We start from the raw sequence: 21,722 nt of genomic DNA on the forward strand, positions 1-21,722 counted from the left end.
CAAGGGTCCTCCTGGAAGGGGTGATCACCGAATGGTTGAATTTAGAATACAGATGGAGAGTGTGAAGATAAAATCCAAAAACAGGGTCAATTTCTTACTACAATAGGATGGGGGAGGACTTGGCTGAAGTAGACTGGAAACAGAGGTTTTATGGTGGGACAGTTGACGAGTAGTGGAGGACTTTCAAAGCAGTTTTTTAAAGTGCTCAGCAAAAGTATATTCCAGTGAAAAGGAAGGATTGTAAGAAAAGGGGTAATCTGCCATGGATGTCTGAAGAGATAAGGGAGGCGATCAAATTGAAAGAGAAGGCATACAAAGTGGCCAAAATCAGTGGGAAACTAGAAGATTGGGAAAACTTTAAAAGTCAATAAAAAGCCACCAAAAGAGCTATAAAGAAAAGTGAGAGAGTTTGAGGGAAAAAACTAGCACAGGATATAAAGACCGATAGCAAAAGTTTCTCAAAGTATATAAAACGAAAAAGAGTGGCTAAAGTAAACGTTGGTCCTTTAGAGGATGAGAAGTGGCATTTAGTTATGGGATGTGATGAAATGGCCAAGGCATTGAATTTTTTCGGTCTTCACAGTGGAGGACACTAATAACATGCCAGTAATTGACAGAGACAAAGGTAGGTGAGGATCTCAAAACAATCATTGTTACAGAACAGGTAGTGTTGGGCAAGCTAATAAAGCTAAGGATAGACCAGTCTCTTGGCCCCATGCATCCCAAGGTACTAACAGAAATGGCAGGAGAAATAGCAAGTGCCCTTGTGGTAATTTTCCAAAACTTGCTGGACTCTGGGGCAGTTCCAGCAGATTGGAAAACAGCAAATGTGATGCCACTGTTTTAAAAAGGGAGGTAGACAAAAGGTGGGGAATTATAGACCAGTTAGCTAAACTTCTGTGGTGGGGAAGATTCTTGAGTCTATTATTAAGGAAGAAATTGTCCCATTGGGCAGAAGCAGCATGGGATCATGAAGGGCAGAACGTGCTTAACTAATCTTCTGGAATTCTATGAAGACATTAGGAGAAAAATGGACAACGGGGATCCAGTAGATGTGATGTACCTAGATTTCCAAAAGTCCTTCAACAAGGTACCGGACAAGAGGCTGCTGCATAAGATAAAGATGCATGGTGTTACGGGTAAAGTATTAGCAAGGATAGAGGATTGGTTGACTGACAGGTAGCAAAGAGTGAGGATAAATGAGTGCTTTTCTATTTGGCAATGAGTGACAAGTGATGTGCCTCAGGGATCAGTGTTGGGGCTGCAATTATTCACAATTTATGGAAGTGATATGGAGATGGGGACCACGTGTAGTGTGTCAAAGTTTGCAGATGACACCAAGATGAGCAGTGGAGCAAAGTGTGCAGAGCACTGTGAAACTTTGCAGAGGAGCATAGATACTTTGTGAGTGGGCATCGGTCTGGCAGGTGGAATACAATGTAAATGAATGTGAAACCATCCATTTTGGTAGGAGTAACAATAAAAAGGGTTATTACTTGAATGGTAAAAGGTTGTAGCATGTTGCAATGCAGAGGGACCTGGGTGTACTTGTGCATGAATCTCGGAGGGTTTGTCTGCACGTACAACAAGTAATTAGGACAGCAGATGGAACTTTGTCCTTCATTGCAAAAGGGCTTGAGTTTAAAAACGAGGTTATGCTGCAGCCGTACAGGATGCTGGTGAGGCCACACCTGGAGTACTATGTGCAGATTTGGTCTCCTAACTTGGGAAAGGATGTACTGGCACTAGAGGGGGTGCAGAGGAGGTTCAGTAGGTTAATTCTGGAGTTGTCGAGGTTGGCTTATGAGGAGAGACTGAGTAGACTGGGATTATATTCATTGGAATTAAGAAGAAGAAGGGGGTATCCATAAGAAATATATAAAATTATGAAGGGAATAGTTAAGATAAAAGTAGAGAGGATGTTTCCACTGGTAGGTGAAACTAGGACAAGAGGGCATAGCCTCAAAATTAGGGAGAACAGAGGGTTCTTCGTCCAGAGTGTTGTGAATCTATGGAATTCCCTGCCCAGTAAAGTAGTTGATGCTAATTCAGTAAACTTTTTTTAAAGCTCACTTTTTTTTTGAGCAATAAAAGATTAAAGGATACAGTGAGAAGGTGCTCTGCTCATGTCTCAACCTGCAGAAAAACCCTCTGTCCTATCACACTTGGGCTCATTAACCTACAATCAAGCCAATTCATATAAAATCTTGAGCTTAAAAGTTGCACCCTTGTTTTCGGATTTTTCCATTGCCTCGTTTCCATATCCCCATCAGCCCCACAAACCTCTAAGATATGTGCCTCTCTAATTTTTGTCTTTATGCATCATCAGTTTTAATGGCCACACAGTTGGTAGTTATGCCTTCAGTTGTCTAGGCCGCAAGCTCTCAAATATTCTTCCTGTACCCCTCTACCTCACTTTAAAGAAATCCCTTAAAGCTATCTCCTTGACTAAGCTTTTAATCATCTGACCTGATATCTGCTTATGTGGCTCAGGGTTACACTTTGTTTTAAAATGCTCATGTGAAGCACCTTGGGACTTTGTAATAGGCTGGGTGGACCAGTTGGTTTTGTTCCATCCAAAGATTTTGTACATTCCTATGATAGTGTTCATAAATACATCAGTTCCTTTGCTGACTCCCAGTGCAGTCATCCTTTATGCATTATTTTCTTTAGCATTGAAGTGATTTTATTCTTCATCTAAACCCATCATTTTCATTGATCACAAAACTGGAGGCGAATTGAAGAGCACTTTATGGTGCAGTGATGAATAGTAGACTAATGTTTATCATAGAGACTCTCTCAAGTTATCGCCATGCGTGTTGAAGTTTTCTACCAAATGGATGAGGTTTATCCACTGGTGAAGAAAAATGACCAAAAAAGTTTGTACTAAATGTGTAAAAGGATAAGCCAGAAAATAAAGGAACAAAGTGCCCAAGAAGTATCTTTGTTAGGGTTTTAGCTATCAATTTGTCAGGGTTTGGAATCTGTAGGTTACCACTCGTCAAAGGCAGTGGGAAAATAATTTTTTAGCACTGCAATATTCAGATTAAATCATGGCAGTGAAATGAGGGCACTTTCAGTTTGGAAAAAGGCAAATGCAGATTTGGTGTGGAGAAGCCTTTCTATAGCATAATCAGCAACTGCATTGACTTTCTGAAATGAGTAATGAGGCTAACCCTTGTGGATAGTCAGAGGCTTTGAAATTGTAGGGTTGTTTCAGAATGGCTTGATGAAGATTGACTGCTTTTTCTGAATAGCTTGACCAATTTTGGTTAATTTGGCACAAGTTAGAATGGCAAAGAGCTCTTTCACCCATTGAGCCTACTTCACTATTTATTGTGATCATGTCTGATCTGGTTGTGGCCCAATCCTGCCTATTCGCTATAGTTTTTAGCTGCTTGATCGGGAAAGAAGTTGTCTCATTCAGTCTTGAATATGTCTAATGATGTGATCAGGTTTCATTGAATCAGGGAATTGCTACCTCATTCTTATGGTCTTAAAAAAGTACTGTATGGATACTAAGGTCTGAAGCTACTATTGGACCTACAGTAAGTGTCTCTATATCACAGTTATTTGTTTCTTGGCAAATCCATAGTCAAACAGTTGGTAGTTATTTAGAAACAGATAGTGTAATCTCTTGCAATTTTTCTGAAGTTGAATTAAATCATAGCTGATCAGTATCTTTACTCAGTTCACCAGCCTTGGTTCCCTCTACCCTCAGTAAACAAAAAAAAACCTCTTTTTGAGATTGCCAGCTTCAGCAGTTTGTGTGAAAGAAACACAAGTTCAGGTTTCAAGCTTATTGGCATGTCATGTCGTATTATGTTCACATTTGTAAAGTGGCTGCGTAATTTGCAGTACATTAGTTTCTTTCTTTGTTCATTCATTGGCTGTGGGTGTCACTGAATTTATCACTTGTCCTGATTTGTCCTTGAGAATGTGGTGTTGAGCTGCATCCTAGAGCAGTCCATGTGCTGTGGGTAGACCCACAACGCTGCTAGGGAAAGAAGTCCAGAATTTTAAGTGAAGGAACAGCAGTATACTTCCAATTCAGAATAGTGAGTGGCTTGGAGAGGAACTTGCAGGTGGTGGTGATCCTCTGCATCTGCTGCCCTTGTCCTTCTGATGGATAACAATGAAGATGCTGTCTTTGAAGCCTTGATGAATTTCTGCAGTGTATCTTGCTGTGGGTCCAGACTGCTTCTACAATGTGTTAGTGGTGGAGGGAGTGAATGTTCGTGGATGTGTTGCCAATCGGGCTGCTTTGTCATAAGTGGCGTTGTACTTATTGTGTTGTTGCATCTGCTCTTGTCAAGTCAGAAATATTCCATCACACTCCTGACGTGGGTTCTTAGCCTCTTGGAGGCACTGTATTTGTACAGCAAGTCCCATTCACTTTCTGGTCAGCGCTAACCCAAGGATGTTAAGAGCAGGAGATTCGGTGATGGTAGCACTTTTGAATGTTAAGGGACAATGTTTAGATTCTCTCTTGATGGAGATGGTCACTGCCTGGCATTCGTATAAAATGCATGTTACTTGCCACTTTTCAGTCCAAGCTTGGATACTGTCGAGGTCCTGCTGCAGTTGGACATGGACTGCTTCAGTATCTGAGTCAGTGCTAATGATGCTGAACATTGTGCAATCAGCCCCCAGTGAAAATTCCTACTTCTGACCTTGCAGAGGGAAGGTCGTTGATTAAGCAGTTTTGCTCAGGCTCCCTTGATTCTACATTCTGTCAAATGCAACCTTGATGTTAAGGTCAGTCACTCTCTCCTCATCTCACCTCTCCTCTGGAATTCAACTCTTCTGTCCATTTTTGAATGAAGACTGCAGTGAGGTCAGGAATTTGTGGCTCTGATGTCAGTGTACAGATTATTGTTAAGTGAGTACTGCTTGATAGCGCGATTGATGGGCTCATTCTGTCACTTTACTGATGACTGAGAGTTGAAATATGTAGGCAGTCTTCTACTTTATATGACGGATACATTCTGCCAGATAATGTACTGTAAAGTTTTAGTCCCTGTTTTGTGAAAATTAGAACTCTGTAGCCTGTGAATGCTGTTCAGTTGATCAATGTAATACATGCAGTTTAGTTCCAATGTCTGCTAGAGTTGTTGAGGAGATCGGTGACTAACTTGTACCAAAAAAGACTAAGCACTCCAAACTGAAAAGTGACAGCAGAACACTGAAATGTTTCTAGCATGGACCATGACAATATTACACCAGCTGGCTTGATAGGACAGAATTTGACAAGTTCATTTATCTTGTTTTCCTGCTCTTTAGCATTGGTTGAACTTATTTGTAATTGTGAATTGTCTTCAGTTTAAAGAAATTGATCTTGTCTGCTACTTAACCTTGTCTGAGTTGATTTTAAAATGGGTTAAAAACTTTGCTTTTGCAGCATGTTTGATGTCGGAGGGCAACGAGATGAGCGCAGGAAATGGATTCAGTGTTTCAATGGTAAGAGCTGGAAGTGAAGTATCTTACAGGGTCTATTTCTGGTAAGGAGAGTATTATTCACATGGGAAGATTCCTTGCCAGTGTATATTTGATGGTTTGGAGGTCAGGCTGGCAATATCAATTCAGGGAAGAATGCATCATTCCCAAACTTTGTGCAGCTCATTTCACATCGGTTGGCTTACATAGCTTGGGTTTCACCAGGCCTTTGTCCAACATATTGCTTCATCTGTTTAGACATAAGAGACTCTTGTAGACTTGATTCATGCTGTTTGAGTAATTTCTCAAATCTTCAACCTGGAAAGGTGAAGCTCTCAGAAGTATATCTGTTTCCAGCTCTAGAATAATGGGTGGCTGTAACCAGAATAAAATGCCTAGAGTCTGCAAAACTGTGTACTTATTTGTATAATAAAGAATTTAGCAGATCCCAAAAGATGGGAAGATCCCCAATGTTTGTGCCTCTGTAGTTTTCCCCAGGAGCTACACAACTGTGTAGATCTCCAGGGAAAGTGTGAGGTGAGGGAAGGAGGTCAGTCATTTGGAGACGATGGCTGTTTAATCACTGTAAACAAAAGACACGATCAGTGTTGGGAACACGTCTTTGGTGTGATGTTTCTATCGGGACCTGGAGATCTCCTTCGGATAATCCAATTTTCAGATAATTGGTATTCGGATAATCGAGGTTCCCCTATATGTGAGTGAATCACCTGAACAGGAGAAGATTGTACGCATCAACTATGTCTCCCATTGTAAAGATGTACAATGTACTGTGCACAAAGGACTCATGTAGCTACTATACTGTAAATTATATTAAACTCAGGCCTATTTTGTCTCCCTCGATTTAATCCCATAACCAATAACCTGTCAGTGTTAGCTCGAGTCTCCCATAGCAACTTTCAGATTGTCAAGAGTGGATGTACCAGAATTTTCTCCAGTTAAATGCAACACAAAAGTATTCTCATTTTGAGCATTTACTAAAAACATCACTTTTGTCACAGGTGAATCCCTCTTTTTACATTCACTTTAGTCAAGCTGGTGTGGTTCCCTCATCACATATGGGACACAGCAGGTTTAGAAGGCAGGTCTCCTTTCTTGAAACATGCAAATTTGGTTTTTTGGTCATTATAGAATCAGGCTTCCCTTGCTACACACTGTCCACAGACTAGACTGTTTGTTTCTACCTTAATATTATCCGTTAACCCCTGCCTTTAAATACAACCACTAAAGCCTCGTCCACTCCTTTGCCACCTCTGTACTTAATGGCTCCAGCACGATCTATACTAGCTTCCTATCCTACTCCAATTCAAATACTCATTCTATCCCACGCAAACTTCACCTTCAATGATGGACATTAAATCTCTGTCCTGAGTGTGTCACATGAATAATTCTAATCTTTATTGTAGATTTATGTATACTTCTGCAGCCCCCTAATTTCTTGTCCCTTTAGGACTAGGGTTCTGGCATTCTGTGCACCCTCTTCGATCTTTGTGTAATAGAACCTTCAACTGAATTGATCGTGTTCTGTGCAATTTCCTCAGAGTATTCAACTTAACCCTGTTTTCAAAAGCCTTGCCTTTTTAAGAAAGCGTAGTCACCTTGCCTAAAACTGCCTCAGTAAGGTTCATTACTTATTTCTTTCTTCGTTTATGATGATATTGGGACATTTCAAGGAGAGGCAGTGCCTAATGGTATTATCATTAGACTGTTAATCCACAGAGCCAGGTAATGTTTTGGGAACCTAAGTTTGAATCAAATTTAAATTTGTTGAAACTCTGGAATTAAGAGTCTAATGATGACCTTGAAACCACTGTTATTTGTTGGAAAAAAAATTCTAGATCCCCAATGTCCGTAAGGGAAGGAAACTGCTTTGAACCAGCTTTGAAGGTGTTCTATAAAGATAAGCTGATCCTATACTACTTCATATATTGTAACATCCATACATTTATTGAACTTCTATAATATGTTTTATTTCACCACAGATTATTTCAATTGCTCAAGATGCTAAGCTTCCCAAAAGTCTGTTTTAAATTCACCATTCACTAACTTGATTGTCTCATTAGTTGGCTTCCCTCTCGGCTTACTGAATCTGTACCTCCAGATAATTTGTTTACCTGAATTTCTCCCCACCCTTGCACATAGCTCTTCAGGTTATGAGCTTTCTCTGATATTCCCTTTGCATGTGAAATCATTGTATACGCACTTCACTCAGTGATATGGTTGGCATATTTGAAATGGAAAATAATTTTTGATAATTAAAAATGCATTCATAACTATGTGGGGTCTGATCAATACATGAAAACTCCCACAGTACTTTTGTTCACTGGTGTGTATTGCTTTCTCAGTTTGGTGCTCCTCATTGTCTTGGTTTTGCAAGGTCCAAGTCAGAATTCTGTTCCCTTAATTACACCCAATTGATTTGTTTTTTATGTTAGATATTGTATTTTTTCTTATTTCTCACTTACTTTTAATTTGTACATTTGCAGAACTAATTTTAACATTTAATCTGTTAAAACTAAATCTGTATTCCAGTGCTAGGACTGTATAGTCCATGTCACATAAAGATCATGATACACTTTTCTAGTTGCCTCAAATAATGAAGTTGGTTGAAATATTTACAGATAGTAAAATGTTGGTAGCCATTTTGCTGCTTCATGCAGTATTCTAATTAGGTTTATGGTATAAATACATAAGATTCAGGCATTTAGAAAACTTGAAACATGCAATGAATGATGACCATACTTCTTAGTTAACAACTTGTCCCCGTCTCAATATTCTTCTGATGTCTTCTCAGAGCTCCCACATTTCTGCCACGCTTATTCAAGACCCCTCTGTCTTACTTTTAGAACATTTCCATGTGTTTTCTTAGCTTTAGTTTGGATTTCTATAACACACAACATGGTATTTATTTCATCCTTCTGAGCGCACACATCTGTTACCAAACAATCTCATTCTTGTTTAATATTGAATTGAATAAATGTGATATTGCAAGTAATGTAATGGAGACTTGATTTCTTTAGATGTTTCTAATCAATTTACCCCTCATCCCATATTTGTTCCTTAGATGTCACTGCTATTATATTTGTGGTGGCAAGCAGTAGTTACAACATGGTTATACGAGAGGACAATCAAACCAATCGTCTCCAAGAAGCACTCAATTTGTTCAAAAGCATCTGGAACAACAGGTAAATATAAAACCGCTGTCACAGCTTCAGGAACTGGAGTTCATCATTGCATATAGATCATTGATATGTGTATCAACTGTATTTACCTATCTTTGTTCCTTCAACATATCTCGTAGCCTGGAATTTTGTCAAGTGCGCGATTCCTGATGTCATTCCAGGCATCATAACTAGAATTCTGTGCTACTTCCATTTTTTGTTTGCCATTTCCCATGCAATTAAGATTCCAAGTACTAGAAGTGTGCGTGTGGAGAAACTTTCCATTGATGCCATCAGGCAATAATATTGTATCTACAGGCAACCTATCAAAGACACTCCTGCTCATATGGAGAATCTTTGAGTCACAGCCTCCTATCTTTTGCCCAGCTGCATTGTCATTGACATAAGACTTGAGTGCATAATTAAGAGTTTTGCAAAACTAAGGTTCACATGTACTTATTTCATATTACATTGGTATCATTGTATTGTATTCACCATTTTTATTTGATGAGATCAGAAAGCTGAATGCAGTGACATATTGCATGGTTCACACACATTGTTGGTTATGGAGGAGTCAGGCTAGTCCTTTGTGAAAGAAACAATTTTGTGCTTTTTCCATTTACTCTTTATTGAATAGTCATTTGGTGACAAGTGTTGTACTCTGTGACATGGATGAACTGATGTTCACCTCTGTGCATTGTTAAGGACTTTGTCTGAGATTACTCTCACTGTTGGTAATTGAAATGCTGTAGCTGAACTCGGGCCCTTTAAGGACTCTGCCAGCCAGCACCCTTGAGTGAATTCAAATCTGCAGAGTGCTGACATTGCTCTTGAGGCCCATCACTTTCTTGGTCTTAACTGGTTTTCTCATCCATACCCAAGACATGAGGCCCTTCCTGCTTCACTCTTTCACACCCCATCCTGACTTCAAAGCCCCTCTCACCACTGACTCTCCCTTGTTCATTGAGTGTCCATGCAAAAGTCCATTCTTTTCCTCCCCTCTGTTGTGCCATGGAATTAAGCAAGGTAAACTGTGCAAGTTGATTTACCATCTTTAAATGATTTTGAACTTGGTGTATTAAGATTCTCATTCCACTGATTTTATGACGAAGGTGTTATAGCTTAAAATTTGCATTTGGCCAGGTTCATTTGGAGGGGAGAAATGAGGAAATATGATTTGTAATTTTTGTGTTTCTGGAAAGTACGTCCTGATTTCACTTTGGAATGGTGTTGCCATAATTTCAGGTTTCTGCACTGAAAACTAATTTCAATATGAAATTTAAGTCAAGTAAATTGCTTCCCCATTGAGCCAATACCTTTACCTTTTCTGTTAAGAGTTCCACTAGAGAGTGCTGAAGTGGAGATGCACAATTTACATATTGCAGTCTGTTTTCTTCATAGACTATTGCTGCTCTTTATTTAGTCTCTTCGAGACAAGTTGTTATGGGAACCTTCATTTGCCGGTGCTCAAATGGCAGCTAAAAATTCAGACTCTTAAGTCTTGTCTGAAACAGGACTTCACACCCCACACTTTTTGGCAGGTACTGTTGATTGCAGGAGTACTGTACAGGCATCACCTCTGACAAAATCCCACTTTTTTGGGCATGATTTATGGACTTTATTCTTCGCTTAAGAGCCAGTTAGCTTGATTGGCTTAGACTAAACTGAAACAGCATTAAATTTAAAAATCTCACAACACCTGGTTATCGTCCAACAGCTTTGTTTGGAAGCTTTCGGAGCACTCCCAGTCCCAACACCGGCACCTCCAAAGCATAAAATTTAGGAATGTTTAAATGGAGTGCACCTTTGAGAGGAGCCAAGTATATTGGGTGTACAAGTGAAGTGAGGGAGGGGACTTAATGCAAAAGGTTTTCATAAAATTGATATTGAAAATGAAACTCTCCTGAGCTGAGTGAATTATAAGTGGGAGAAAAGCTGATGCTGCAGTAACTCGAGGAAACTAACTTGTAGATAAGCCAAATCTAGTATAGATGTAAGAAATTGTTCTGTTTATGTGGAATATTGATTACTGAATGAGCATTGTTTCTCAATCTAGGTGGCTGCGGACCATTTCTGTAATCCTTTTCCTAAATAAGCAGGATTTACTGGCAGAGAAGGTATTGGCAGGAAAATCTAAAATAGAGGACTATTTTCCCGAATTTGCTCGTTACACTACACCTGATGATGGTGAGCATGTTTTTATTTTATAATGAGAGATGTTGGTTGCCATTCCTCCTTCATTAGTGGTTAACAGACATATCATTTTCTATACTTGGTGAGATTCATTCTAAGTAGAAGTTAGGAGCTTCCCAGCACAAAGAAGAACTACAAAGGCCTTTTTACCTACCCTGTAACTTAGGGTGGATGGTGTAATAATGTGGTGTGGAAAACTCTTTTCCCCCCCGCCCCTCCCCCCCACCCCTTCTCTTCTCTTCTTTTCTCTTCTCTCTGTTCCCTTTTTCCTGTCCTGCTCTGTTCATTTATTGAAGCATGTAGGCAGAAATCAATTTTGATGAGTCCTCCTTTGATGAATTCAATGAAATGTGCCTTATCGTCATTTACTATTTCAAACTGTTGGAAGCTTACAAGTGAAAACAACCTTATTCTGAAATCAAGCAGAATAATGTTCCTTTAATGGAATTTTTTTCATGCAAAAGCTATATGTGGACAGGGGATCCAATATATCTTCCTATAAAATTAGTACAGAGAGTAGGATACTGACAAAAAGTTGCATCTTACCAGGCAGTTTGCAGACTTGAATCACATCTTGTCCAAAACTTAATGTTCTAAATGAACAATTCCTAAAGAACATTGGGTGATTTGCTTTGTACCTATTAAATTGAAAGCTACTGTGATATGATTCTTGTGTTATATGCTGTACACCATTAGGAAACAAGGTTGCATTATTATGCAGTATACTTAATTTTTACTGGAATATAAATAGTTTTATTTCTGAATATTAAGAAAAAGGTACACGGTATAAATATTCACACTATCTTCACAATATCAAACTATTTCAGTCATATTGGGGATAATTTTGACTTGGAGCAATAGTTTGTGATGCATAATATTGAACCATTATCCTTCTCTCTGACTTTAATTTCCACTGTTGAATTAATACTAGTTTATGGTGTTAATCCTGTAGCTCATTTCTTAAACATCCCAAACCTTCTGGCAAACATAATCAAATAGGCCATGATCATAAGCAGTCCTGGCATATATGAATGGAATAACTTATCCCACTGATCATTTTGCAAATGTGTCTCCATGAAGCATGCACTCATCGAAGGATTATTGCAGAATTGAATCAAGTAAATTTTTACTGAACAAGTCAGCATACTGAACTGAGCTATATCTTTGCCTTTCCAGAAGATGTATGCATGTCATCTTGGGGGATTTTATATTTTTTGCATCTGGTGGAAGCAGCTAACTCCTAGAGATCTTGTCCTCCTTTATACTGCATCTTGGGTATAATCTAACAAATTATTTATTGTCAACTGAAACATTTAGTTCTATTCATTCTCTCCAATAATGTTTCACGGACCAGGTGAAGCCGAATTAGGAGACTAGGTTGTAACTGAATGGGAGCACACACAACAATTAAATCCCAATTTCAATCTCCATTTCAATATAGTTAGCGATGTTTAATGGCAGAGTGAATAATTACATTGTCACAATTAGCAGTTTTCACTGTTGTGGCTATATGGAGCACAGCTTTTATGGCCCTCTTATCAATCAAGGATCTCTCTCCATCTTTTTTATTGAAGCATTTATTTTAAATGGGGATGAATGAACCTCTTCCTGAGCACTACCTTACATATAAAAAATGGCTTTAAGGTCTTTGCTGCTACGTTGAAAATCAGGTTCTTAAAAGCTAAGTTTCCATTAAATGTGCAATTTCAATGCCATTGGTATGTAGGTAAATGTTGATAGTACCAGTGGGGAGTTCTGATTGGGGTCATTCAAAATTTTTGGAAGTACCAAATTCTGTGGTCTGTGTCGGCGGTGCCAGACTTTTAGATCATACTGGAATTCCTCCTAAATTCCACAAATACAGAGGAACCTCGATTATCCATACGAGATATGCGGACGCTAGTTCGTTTCAATAATTGATTATTTGGCTAATTGATCCCCTCTGGGGCTGGGTTTTCTGTGAAGTCTGCTCCCCGTTCAGGAGATATAGGCAGCAGCAAAACGCCGAGTGTGAGCCTCAACCCCATGCTCGTCCCCAACCCTGCACACACACACACTCTCTTTTCCCCCACCCCCACCCCATCCCACCCCACCCAACACCAAGGCAGCCAGACTGGATACAGAGAGTAAGACTGCTGCTGCCTTTGTGGGGTAAGTCTCTAAATCACGCACGCGCACACACAACTTTTTACTGCAACATTTTGACAGGGTCCACTTTTGCCCTGTACAGGACAATGTTGGAGAGATTATCTGGGGAAGGGTGGGCTTAGCATTCACCCTTGTGTAGAACTCCAGGGAAAGTGTGAGGGAAGAGAGAGGGCAGGACGTCAGTCATTTGGAGACGGTGCCAGGACTGTTCTCAGCAGCATTTCAGTGAGCTAAATTCATTTTTAAATCATTGTACATGTTTTTAAAAAAAAGTTGCGATCAGGGTTGAAACAGCTCTTTGACTTTTTAAAATATATTTTTATTAGAAATTTAACATTTTTACAAGTTTACAAAAGTATTGATATACAATTAAATCAAATATATAATAGCCAAAATTTAACAAAAGAAAAAAATACTGAAAAAGAAAAAAAAACAAAACTCAGCTGTCTACTAATCTAACCTACAACTAACCAGAGTGTATATTTAAGTCTCTTACATGCTCGGAATGTGTTAACATCAAATGTAATAAAACCCGTATTCATGCGGGATCCCTCTCCTAAGGAACCCCAGACCAGCCAGGTTTGTAATCTCAATTAAATAAAAGCTCTTGTTAGGATAGCCAAAATATCTGTATTCATCTAATTCAAGAAGGGCTGCCATATTTTATGAAATAATTCGGTCTTTCGGTGCACCATATTTGTAAGGAAGTCAAGGGGAATACATTCCATAATTAATCTGTGCCAGTTTGAAAGTCCAGGGGGGCCCTCAGCCACCCAGTCACCAAAATATTTTTCCTTGCACAGAAAGAGAGAATAGAAAATAGTCTCTTCCCGTACATGTCCAGGAAGGGAAAGTTCGAAAAGCCCAAAAGGACAGATATAGAGTCCACTTTAATTTCCGTTCCTAAATTTTTGTCAGGGTACTTGCTACTTTAGTCCAATATCAACAGATCTTATGACCGGTCCATAGGCAATGTACAAGAGTGCCCACCTCTATTTTACATTTGGGACACATTGGAGATGCTCCTGCCTTAAATTTTGCCAATCGAACCGGTGCTATATGGGCCCTATGAAGTATCTTCAGCTGGATAGCCTGGGTTCTGTTACAGGTAGTAATTCTTCTAGCGTTTTCCCAAATATCATTCCATGTTTCTATAGAGATTTCTTGTCCCAAATCCTGATCCCATGTTTTAAGTAGATTATCCATATCTCCTGATACTTCATGTAGTAAATGATAAATAGTACTGACAGAAGATACCCCCACTGGTCGTAGGACACTACATTCTCTATCTGATTTATAAAGACTATCTAATAACCTGGCCGTCTTCTGTATATAGTCTCGAATTTGGAAGTGTCGAAAGAGGTCTCCCATTAGGTAATCCGAATTTCTGACGCAGCTGTTCAAAAGACATCAGGACCCCATCTTTAAATAGGTCCCCTAGACATGAGATACCCCTGGATCTCCAGAGTTTAAAAGTGGTATCTGTAAACCCCGGTTGGAATCCCCATGCTCCTACTATCGGTGCATGGGGGATGTTTTCTGTGAATTACCCTCATTTTGCCGCATTATATTCCAAGCCTTAATTGTGTTTAGTATTATAGGGTTTTTACAATGATTTTCCTCTTGTCTGAAAATAAAAGGTTAATAAGTGGGTATTTTACTTGAGAGGCCTCAATATCCAACCAGATTGATTGTGGATCAGACAAGACCCAATCAGCTATGTAACTTAATAGGGAACTTAACTGATATTTCCTAAAATCTGGGAAGTCCAATCCTCCCCTTGCCTGTGGAAACTGTAGTTTCTTCAGCTTAATGAGGGGCCGCCTATGATTCCAGATAAAGGAACCCAGCCAGCCATATAATTTACATAGAACCATCCTCGGCAGCATCACCAGAAGCATTCTCATAGGATATAGGAGACGGGGCAGGACATTCATTTTAATTAGTGCGATTCTACCCAACCAGGAAATTGGAAGGTCTCCCCATCGCTGGAGGTCCTGCCTTATCCTTTCCAGTAAATGCACAAAAATAGCCTTATACAACTGACCAAATACTGGGGTAATAAAAATGCCTAAATATAAGAAGCCCTCCAGGAACCAACAAAAGGGAAAAAGGGATCCGTCCACTAAGTGGGGTATCATAGCAAGGCCACCCATTGGCATAGCCTCCGATTTTGAAAAATTAATTTTATAGCCTGAGAATGCGCTAAATGTATTAATAGCTCTTTGACTTAATGTTTCTACTGCGACCTTGAGATCCCTTTGGATAATCCGATATTCGGATAATTGATATTTGGATAATCGAGGTTCCTCTGTACTTTTTTTGCAGTGAGGTATAACTTTTATCTTGAAAACAATAATGCAATCAAATCTAGTTGATTCTGAAGTCTAAATTGTTTATGTTAGCATAATTTGTTTTTACCTAATTTGTTAAAGCATCGCCAGAGCCTGATGAAGATCCAAGGGTCACGAGAGCCAAGTACTTCATCAGAGATGAGTTCCTGGTAAGTATATCTGCAAGTCTCTTTTTTTTTAAAAGCCTTAAAAAGTTAATTCATGGAGTGGGGTCTGTCTGGTAAGGCCAGCATTTATGACCATCCCCAATTGCAACAGGAATTTCTGTTGCAGTTTTAATGAAACAAAATGGCCCAGGAGCATTATAAAATCTAAGTTAAATACTGAAATCTCTAAGGTGACATTAAGACAGGTGGCCAAAAGCTTGGTCACATTTAAAGTGGATCTTAAGGAAGAAGCACTGAATTGGAAATGCTAAAAGAAGAGTTTCCAGAGTATAAGCCTAAGCAGCTGAAGGCCCAAGTACCAGTAGCACGGCAAATTAAAATCTGGATGTTGAATATGCCAGAACTAGATGAACACAGGGAATTAGGATGATGTTTGATTTGTGGGGTAGGGAGAAACCAGAATGGTTCTGGTGGTTGTCACATAGGTTTGTTGCCCTTGTAACAGTTTTCAGACGTCTTGGGATCAGGAAATATTGACGATCCTTGGCACGTTCTTGCAGTGCAGCAGTGCACATTGCATGTTTTTTTGTGGAGGGATTGGATATTTAAGGTGCCTGATAGAGTGTTAGTCAAATCTGCAGTATATTTTTATGATCCGTTTTAAGATTTGTGTCCTCATGTCACAAGCCACTATGGATAGATACCATTTTCTTTATCTTTGCAATTTTATATAGCTATGCTATTTCTCCCTAATTTGCATTCCTATGGATCTAACAATATAAAAAATAAGAGCAGGAGTAGGCCATTTGGCCCCTCAAGCCTGCCATTCAATAAGATTGTGGCAGATCTATCCCAGGCCTCATCCCTTGTGCCAACTTCTCAAAGCCCTCAACTTCCTAATATTTCAAAAAGCTACCTACCTCCTCTTTAAGTACTTATGATGATCTAGTCTCCACATCTCTCTGGTGTAGACAATTCCAGTCATTCACTTTCCTCTTGGAAACGAAGTTCCTTCTGAATTGCTTCCAAATGAATGTCGTCTTATTCTGTAACTCTGTCCCACACCAGTGGAAATATCTTCTCAACATCCATCTTGTCAAATCCCCTCAATCTTCTATGTTTTGACTGGATCATCCTTTATTCTTCTCAGCTATAATAAATAAAGGCCTAGTATGTTTAGTCATTCTTGATAATCAGATTCATTCAACCAATTCCTCTATTTTGATTCAATCCCACACATACTGGGACCAAATCTCTGTATGTTACATGGCTTCAGACTTTCCTACGTGAAACTACATCTGCAAAGTTTTCTCCACTCACTGAACCTCTCTATCCCTTTGCAGGTTCCTCATATCCTCATCACAACATGCCATCTCACTTATTTTTAATATCAGCAATTTAAGATACATGGAACTCAGCCCCCATCCAGGTTATTAATATAGGTACTAAATAATTGAAGCCCTATCCTGGAATTATGTCTTTTCAATCTGAAAAAGACCCTTTAATCTAACTCTTGTCTTCTGTGTGTTCAGCAATCTTCAACCCACACTATTATCCCCAATATCACGAGCTCACATCTTGTGAAATGACTTTTTTATGTGGTGGAACTTTAGTGAATCCCTTCTAGAAATTATATAAGCTGTATCTACTGGCTCCCCTTTATCTCCTGTACTTGTTATATCATCAGAGAGCTGTAGCAAATCTGTCAATCCTGATTTCCCTTTCACAAAACCACGTTGACTTTGTTTGCTTGCGTTAAGCTTTTCTAAGCACAGTAATGTTTCTTGCTTAATGGACTCTAGCATTTTCCAACTGACAATTTAGTCTAGCTACCTATAGTTTCCAGTTTTCTATCTGTGTCTCTCCTTTGATCAGGGATTTCACATTCATGGTTTTCAATTTTGCTGGAATCCTACCTTAATCTGATAAATCTTTCGCCAGTACCTCTACAATATGTAGGAGAAAGTGAGGACTGCAGATGCTGGAGATCAGAGCTGAAAATGTGTTGCTGGAAAAGCACAGCAGGTCAGGCAGCATCCAAGGAGCAGGAGAATCGACGTTTCGGGCATGAGCCCTTCTTCAGGAAGAACATTCCTGAAGAAGGGCTCATGCCCAAAACGTCGATTCCCTGCTCCTTGGATGCTGCCTGATCTGCGCTTTTCCAGCAACACATTTTCACCTCTACAATATATGCAGCCATCTCCTTTAAATTCTTGGGATCACATCATTGGGTCCTGGACTTGTCTGCCTTATGTTCCATTAGTTTATCAAATATTTCATTCCTTGTGATCGGGACTGATCCAAGATCTTTCCTCCTCATACCACCTTGCTGTTCTGTTATCTTTGGGATATTTATGGTATCCAGAGTAAAGACCCAATGCAATATTCTGCCATTTCCCAGTCACATTCTTTATGGATCCCACACTTACTTTTGACTACACACTCTTTACATATCCATGGAAGCTCATATTTCATAATGCCCTGCAAAGATTATTCTGTTTAAAAAGGTCTCAATGAGAAGGATGAACATCTGTAGTTAAAGGTTGTCACTGAGCATATCCAGTCAAAAACTATGGATTTAAAGTGGCAAAAGCTATAGTGGTAGACCACTAATTCAAAATTGTTTTTAATAGCCAATAATAGATAACAAAAGAGCTAATAAAGTGGCAGAAAATTGATTAGCTAAGTAAATTGGCACAAAATATAGTAATTTTGCTGTTTTTATATTTGATTGGATACTCTTTTTGACAGGCTCTCAACTCTTTTTGATTCTTTTGTTCTGAAAGCACAAGAATCCACTCTCTCTCACTGTGTTGGACCTGCCCTCTTAAACGTCCCCATGGCCCACTATTGGCAGGGGCATCAGGATTTGGAATTACTTCCCTAAATCTTGTCCTTTTCTTTCTCTCATCCCTTCTTTTCATTTCTTCCTTCCTTTCTTCTTTCTTAAGACTCTGAATTTAAAACGCAAAGCATTTTGATCAATATTTTACTCTCACTTCAAGTGTCTCCTTTGGTTCAGCATTCTTTTTTGTTGATATGCCCATCGGGTATATTTGCAGCATGTTTATGTACTATATAGAGTTATCAAACTCAAGCCATCTGTATAGAAACACAATAGAATGGTAATGGTCACTACCTGAATCTTTTGAAGAAATAAATATGGGAATCCTTACTGAGGATGGGCTTGCTATTTATTTGAGAACAGTGAGTCTGACCCAGTGTTTTGAAGAATGACCAATAGAAACAGCTTGATAAGCTAGGAATCTTCATCAACAGATTTGTTTCAAATATGGTCAGTTCCAAACCATAAAAATAATGTCATTTTTTTAAAAAGTTGTGAAATACCTTGTTGCAACTAATTTGAATTAATTTAATCTTATTTACAAACAAAAATTTTCCTTTTGCCTGACAGAGAATCAGCACAGCAAGCGGTGATGGAAGGCACTACTGCTACCCTCATTTCACATGTGCAGTGGATACCGAGAACATTCGCAGGGTGTTCAATGACTGTCGGGACATTATTCAACGTATGCACCTTCGTCAGTATGAATTATTGTGATGGAGAGCACTTGTCTTTGTGTATTGGACTCTTTATTCCTCATTTAACTTGCCCACAGGGTGGAAGAGAACTGGTGCAGTCTCTCTCCGAATGCACCCCTCCACTTTTCTCCCTGTTGGACAACAGCAGAACTTCTTGCTTGCCTCTGTCCCCTGGACAGTGTGAGATGGCGTCACTTAAATGGTCATTTACATGTGGGTTTTCCTACTACTTTAACAAAATCGAAAATCGTAACCAAATGCCCTGGACAAGGAGTACTTGAAGGATTAGAAAACAAAACTAAATCAAAAGCCCACACACAATTGGGGAAAACCTGTTCCAGGGTAATCAACGCTGATGTGGGCTCTTAATATCGATCCTGTATCCATTCACAGCAACAGAAAATGCGAAGGTGCCAAGTCCAAGTTGAAGACTAGACCTCTGTGATGTATTCCAAGCCTGACAAGGTGTGGAATGGAGATGCTGAATCCCTGCAGATCCGAACAGTGCAAAAAAGAAATCTGATAAAGCCTCGCTGGTTTTTAGAGGGGCATTTTTAACAAAAAAAACAATAAAGTCTGGCAGTCCTTGGACCTAGAACGTGATGAACTGCTTTTGGCCTGTGATTGTAGAAAGAGTTAACCACATACTGTTTTAGTTCTCCACAAATTAATCTTTCAGCTTTGTTCATTCACTGGACTTTGGTCCAATTATTTCTTTCCTGTCTATTCTGGCTTCCCTTCTTCCCTTCCCTCTGTTTTTGTTTATTTTACTTCTGAATTATTATTCTTGTACAGACTGTAAAATGTATTATTTTGTACAACTTTATTGAAAATAACTTGTAGAAGATCTTTGTGCCTTGATTATGGCTGTACCTGTAAAATGAGCTAAGATGTAAGTATGTTTGATTGCGCTGTACAGCTTTGTCAGCCCTATCTGCAGCATTAGCTCAAGGTAGGGAATTTATCTGTAGTTTAGTTTTTTTCTGGTTTATAAAGAAGGAAAAATGCTGTTTAGTATATAAAAAAAGTACAAAATTGTGCAAATTAACCACTTAAGAAGTGAGGTCTTTAACAAGTGACCAGACATTGCAGCATCATTTGCTTTTTTTTAATTTTAGCTTTAACTCATTTCAGTCTATCCAAATGCAAACATGGCTTGTTTCTACATAAACCAAATTTTGCTACAAATTATAAATGTTAGTCTTTGGTCATTCATAGTCCTTTAAATTTTTTTAAATATAGGCATTGTGTGAATATGGTGATCATCAGTAGATCTGGCTCCTCTGGTCCAACCAACAACAGATGTACAATGTTGGTAAAGTTAACACAAAGCAAGGTGTAACTCCTTGCATTTGGCCTCAGAATTCCAGTTGCAAATGACATTTTTATTTCTCTTTTAATAAAGAGATACCTTAGAAAATTTTGTTTATATATTAACTATACAGTAGCATCAAGTGAAGACGTGTGGACTTTTCTTAAACTTGAATAATTTATGCAAATTATATGCTCAGAACAAGTTGTGGTACAGTACAAAAAGCAAAAATCACTGTAGCAATAAGAAAGCATGTAATTTTAGTAACTACACTGCTTTATATTTTATACCTAGGTGTTTTATGTCTGTGAGTATGTTACTTTTTCATGTGTCTTAAGATTACATGTACAATTTGTACAAAGTCTAAAATTACAGTTGTAATAACAGATCTAGTACAGTGTTAGCCTATATTACTCGCCTCCCCCTCCTAACCTGTCTTTTATCCTCTTTCCCCCACCCTGATTTCGCCCAGTCTATTTCAGCACACAATTAGTACTGCACAGTACTAAATCTTTTAGGCATCACAAAATTTATCGTAAAAAGCATTGGTGATTCTGTTTCAGTGAAGATGTCTGACGAAAGAATCTTAAGTAAATGAGAACTGCTGGAGAGAGAAAATATAGGTGACTTAAGAGAAGTGCAGAACTGAACAAGTTATAAGTTTTACATTTCCAATTTCTGTGCTAACCATTACATTTCGGAATCAGATACTAGCTTATTGGTATCCAAAAGTGTATTAAAGTACCATTGAAATATAGTTACTGTCATAATGTAGGCATCATGGTGACCCATTTGTACATAGCAAGGTCCCATAACCAGAAATGTAATTTTTTTCCCTCTGTGGTTGAGAATATATATTGGGCAGGAACTGGGGAGTGCTTCCAGTTCTGTCAAGAAATAGTGCTATGGGATCTTTTACAACTCCCTGAGAGGACAGAAGAACCTCCGATTTGTCTCAACAGAAAGTACCTTCAACAATATGACACTATACTTGAGTTCAATATTTGTGCTTCAGTCTCTGTTATGGGGTTTGAACCCATTATGGCAAGAATGCCACCATTGACTAATGTATAGAATTAAATATCTTGACTGACTGCCCAAGCAACAAATGACAACTGAAAAGGTGAATTCACAAAAGCCATATGTGGCCAAGACATATATACCTTGCTGTTGGATAAAATGGACACATTGGATGACCAGCTGATAACCTGGTTGATTTTTTTTTGGCTTTTAGCCATCCCTACATAACGATACTTTAGTTACAAATTAAAACATTGAAGAATGAAACTGCATTTAAAAGGCATACTTGAGTTGACCTGTAGCACACTTAAGCCTATTTTCTCCTGTTGCATATTCTTTAATTCTTATATTGTTTGCTATAAATTACTGCCCTCACTAAAATGAAGCAAATGGTCTCCAGTTTTCTCCCATCCCTCCAACTGCAGGAAAG

General features: G+C 38.8%; 1 protein-coding gene across 4 annotated transcripts in view; it reads left to right on the forward strand.

Moving 5' to 3' along the window:
• Positions 1 to 20,664, forward strand: part of gnas (GNAS complex locus) — a 317,108-nt gene extending 296,444 nt beyond the window's left edge. For all 4 annotated transcript variants that reach the window (XM_072556893.1, XM_072556897.1, XM_072556894.1 and 1 more), the window contains exons 8-12: positions 5,402 to 5,460; positions 8,519 to 8,639; positions 10,672 to 10,802; positions 15,392 to 15,459; positions 18,833 to 20,664. In XM_072556893.1, the coding sequence (XP_072412994.1) occupies positions 5,402 to 5,460; positions 8,519 to 8,639; positions 10,672 to 10,802; positions 15,392 to 15,459; positions 18,833 to 18,979 (526 nt within the window). In that variant the 3' untranslated portion in view covers positions 18,980 to 20,664. The remainder of the gene's footprint in view (positions 1 to 5,401; positions 5,461 to 8,518; positions 8,640 to 10,671; positions 10,803 to 15,391; positions 15,460 to 18,832) is intronic.
• The last annotated feature ends 1,058 nt before the right edge of the window (positions 20,665 to 21,722 follow it).

The sequence above is a fragment of the Chiloscyllium punctatum genome, chromosome 37, assembly GCF_047496795.1.
Source record: "Chiloscyllium punctatum isolate Juve2018m chromosome 37, sChiPun1.3, whole genome shotgun sequence".
Classification (NCBI taxonomy): domain Eukaryota; kingdom Metazoa; phylum Chordata; class Chondrichthyes; order Orectolobiformes; family Hemiscylliidae; genus Chiloscyllium; species Chiloscyllium punctatum.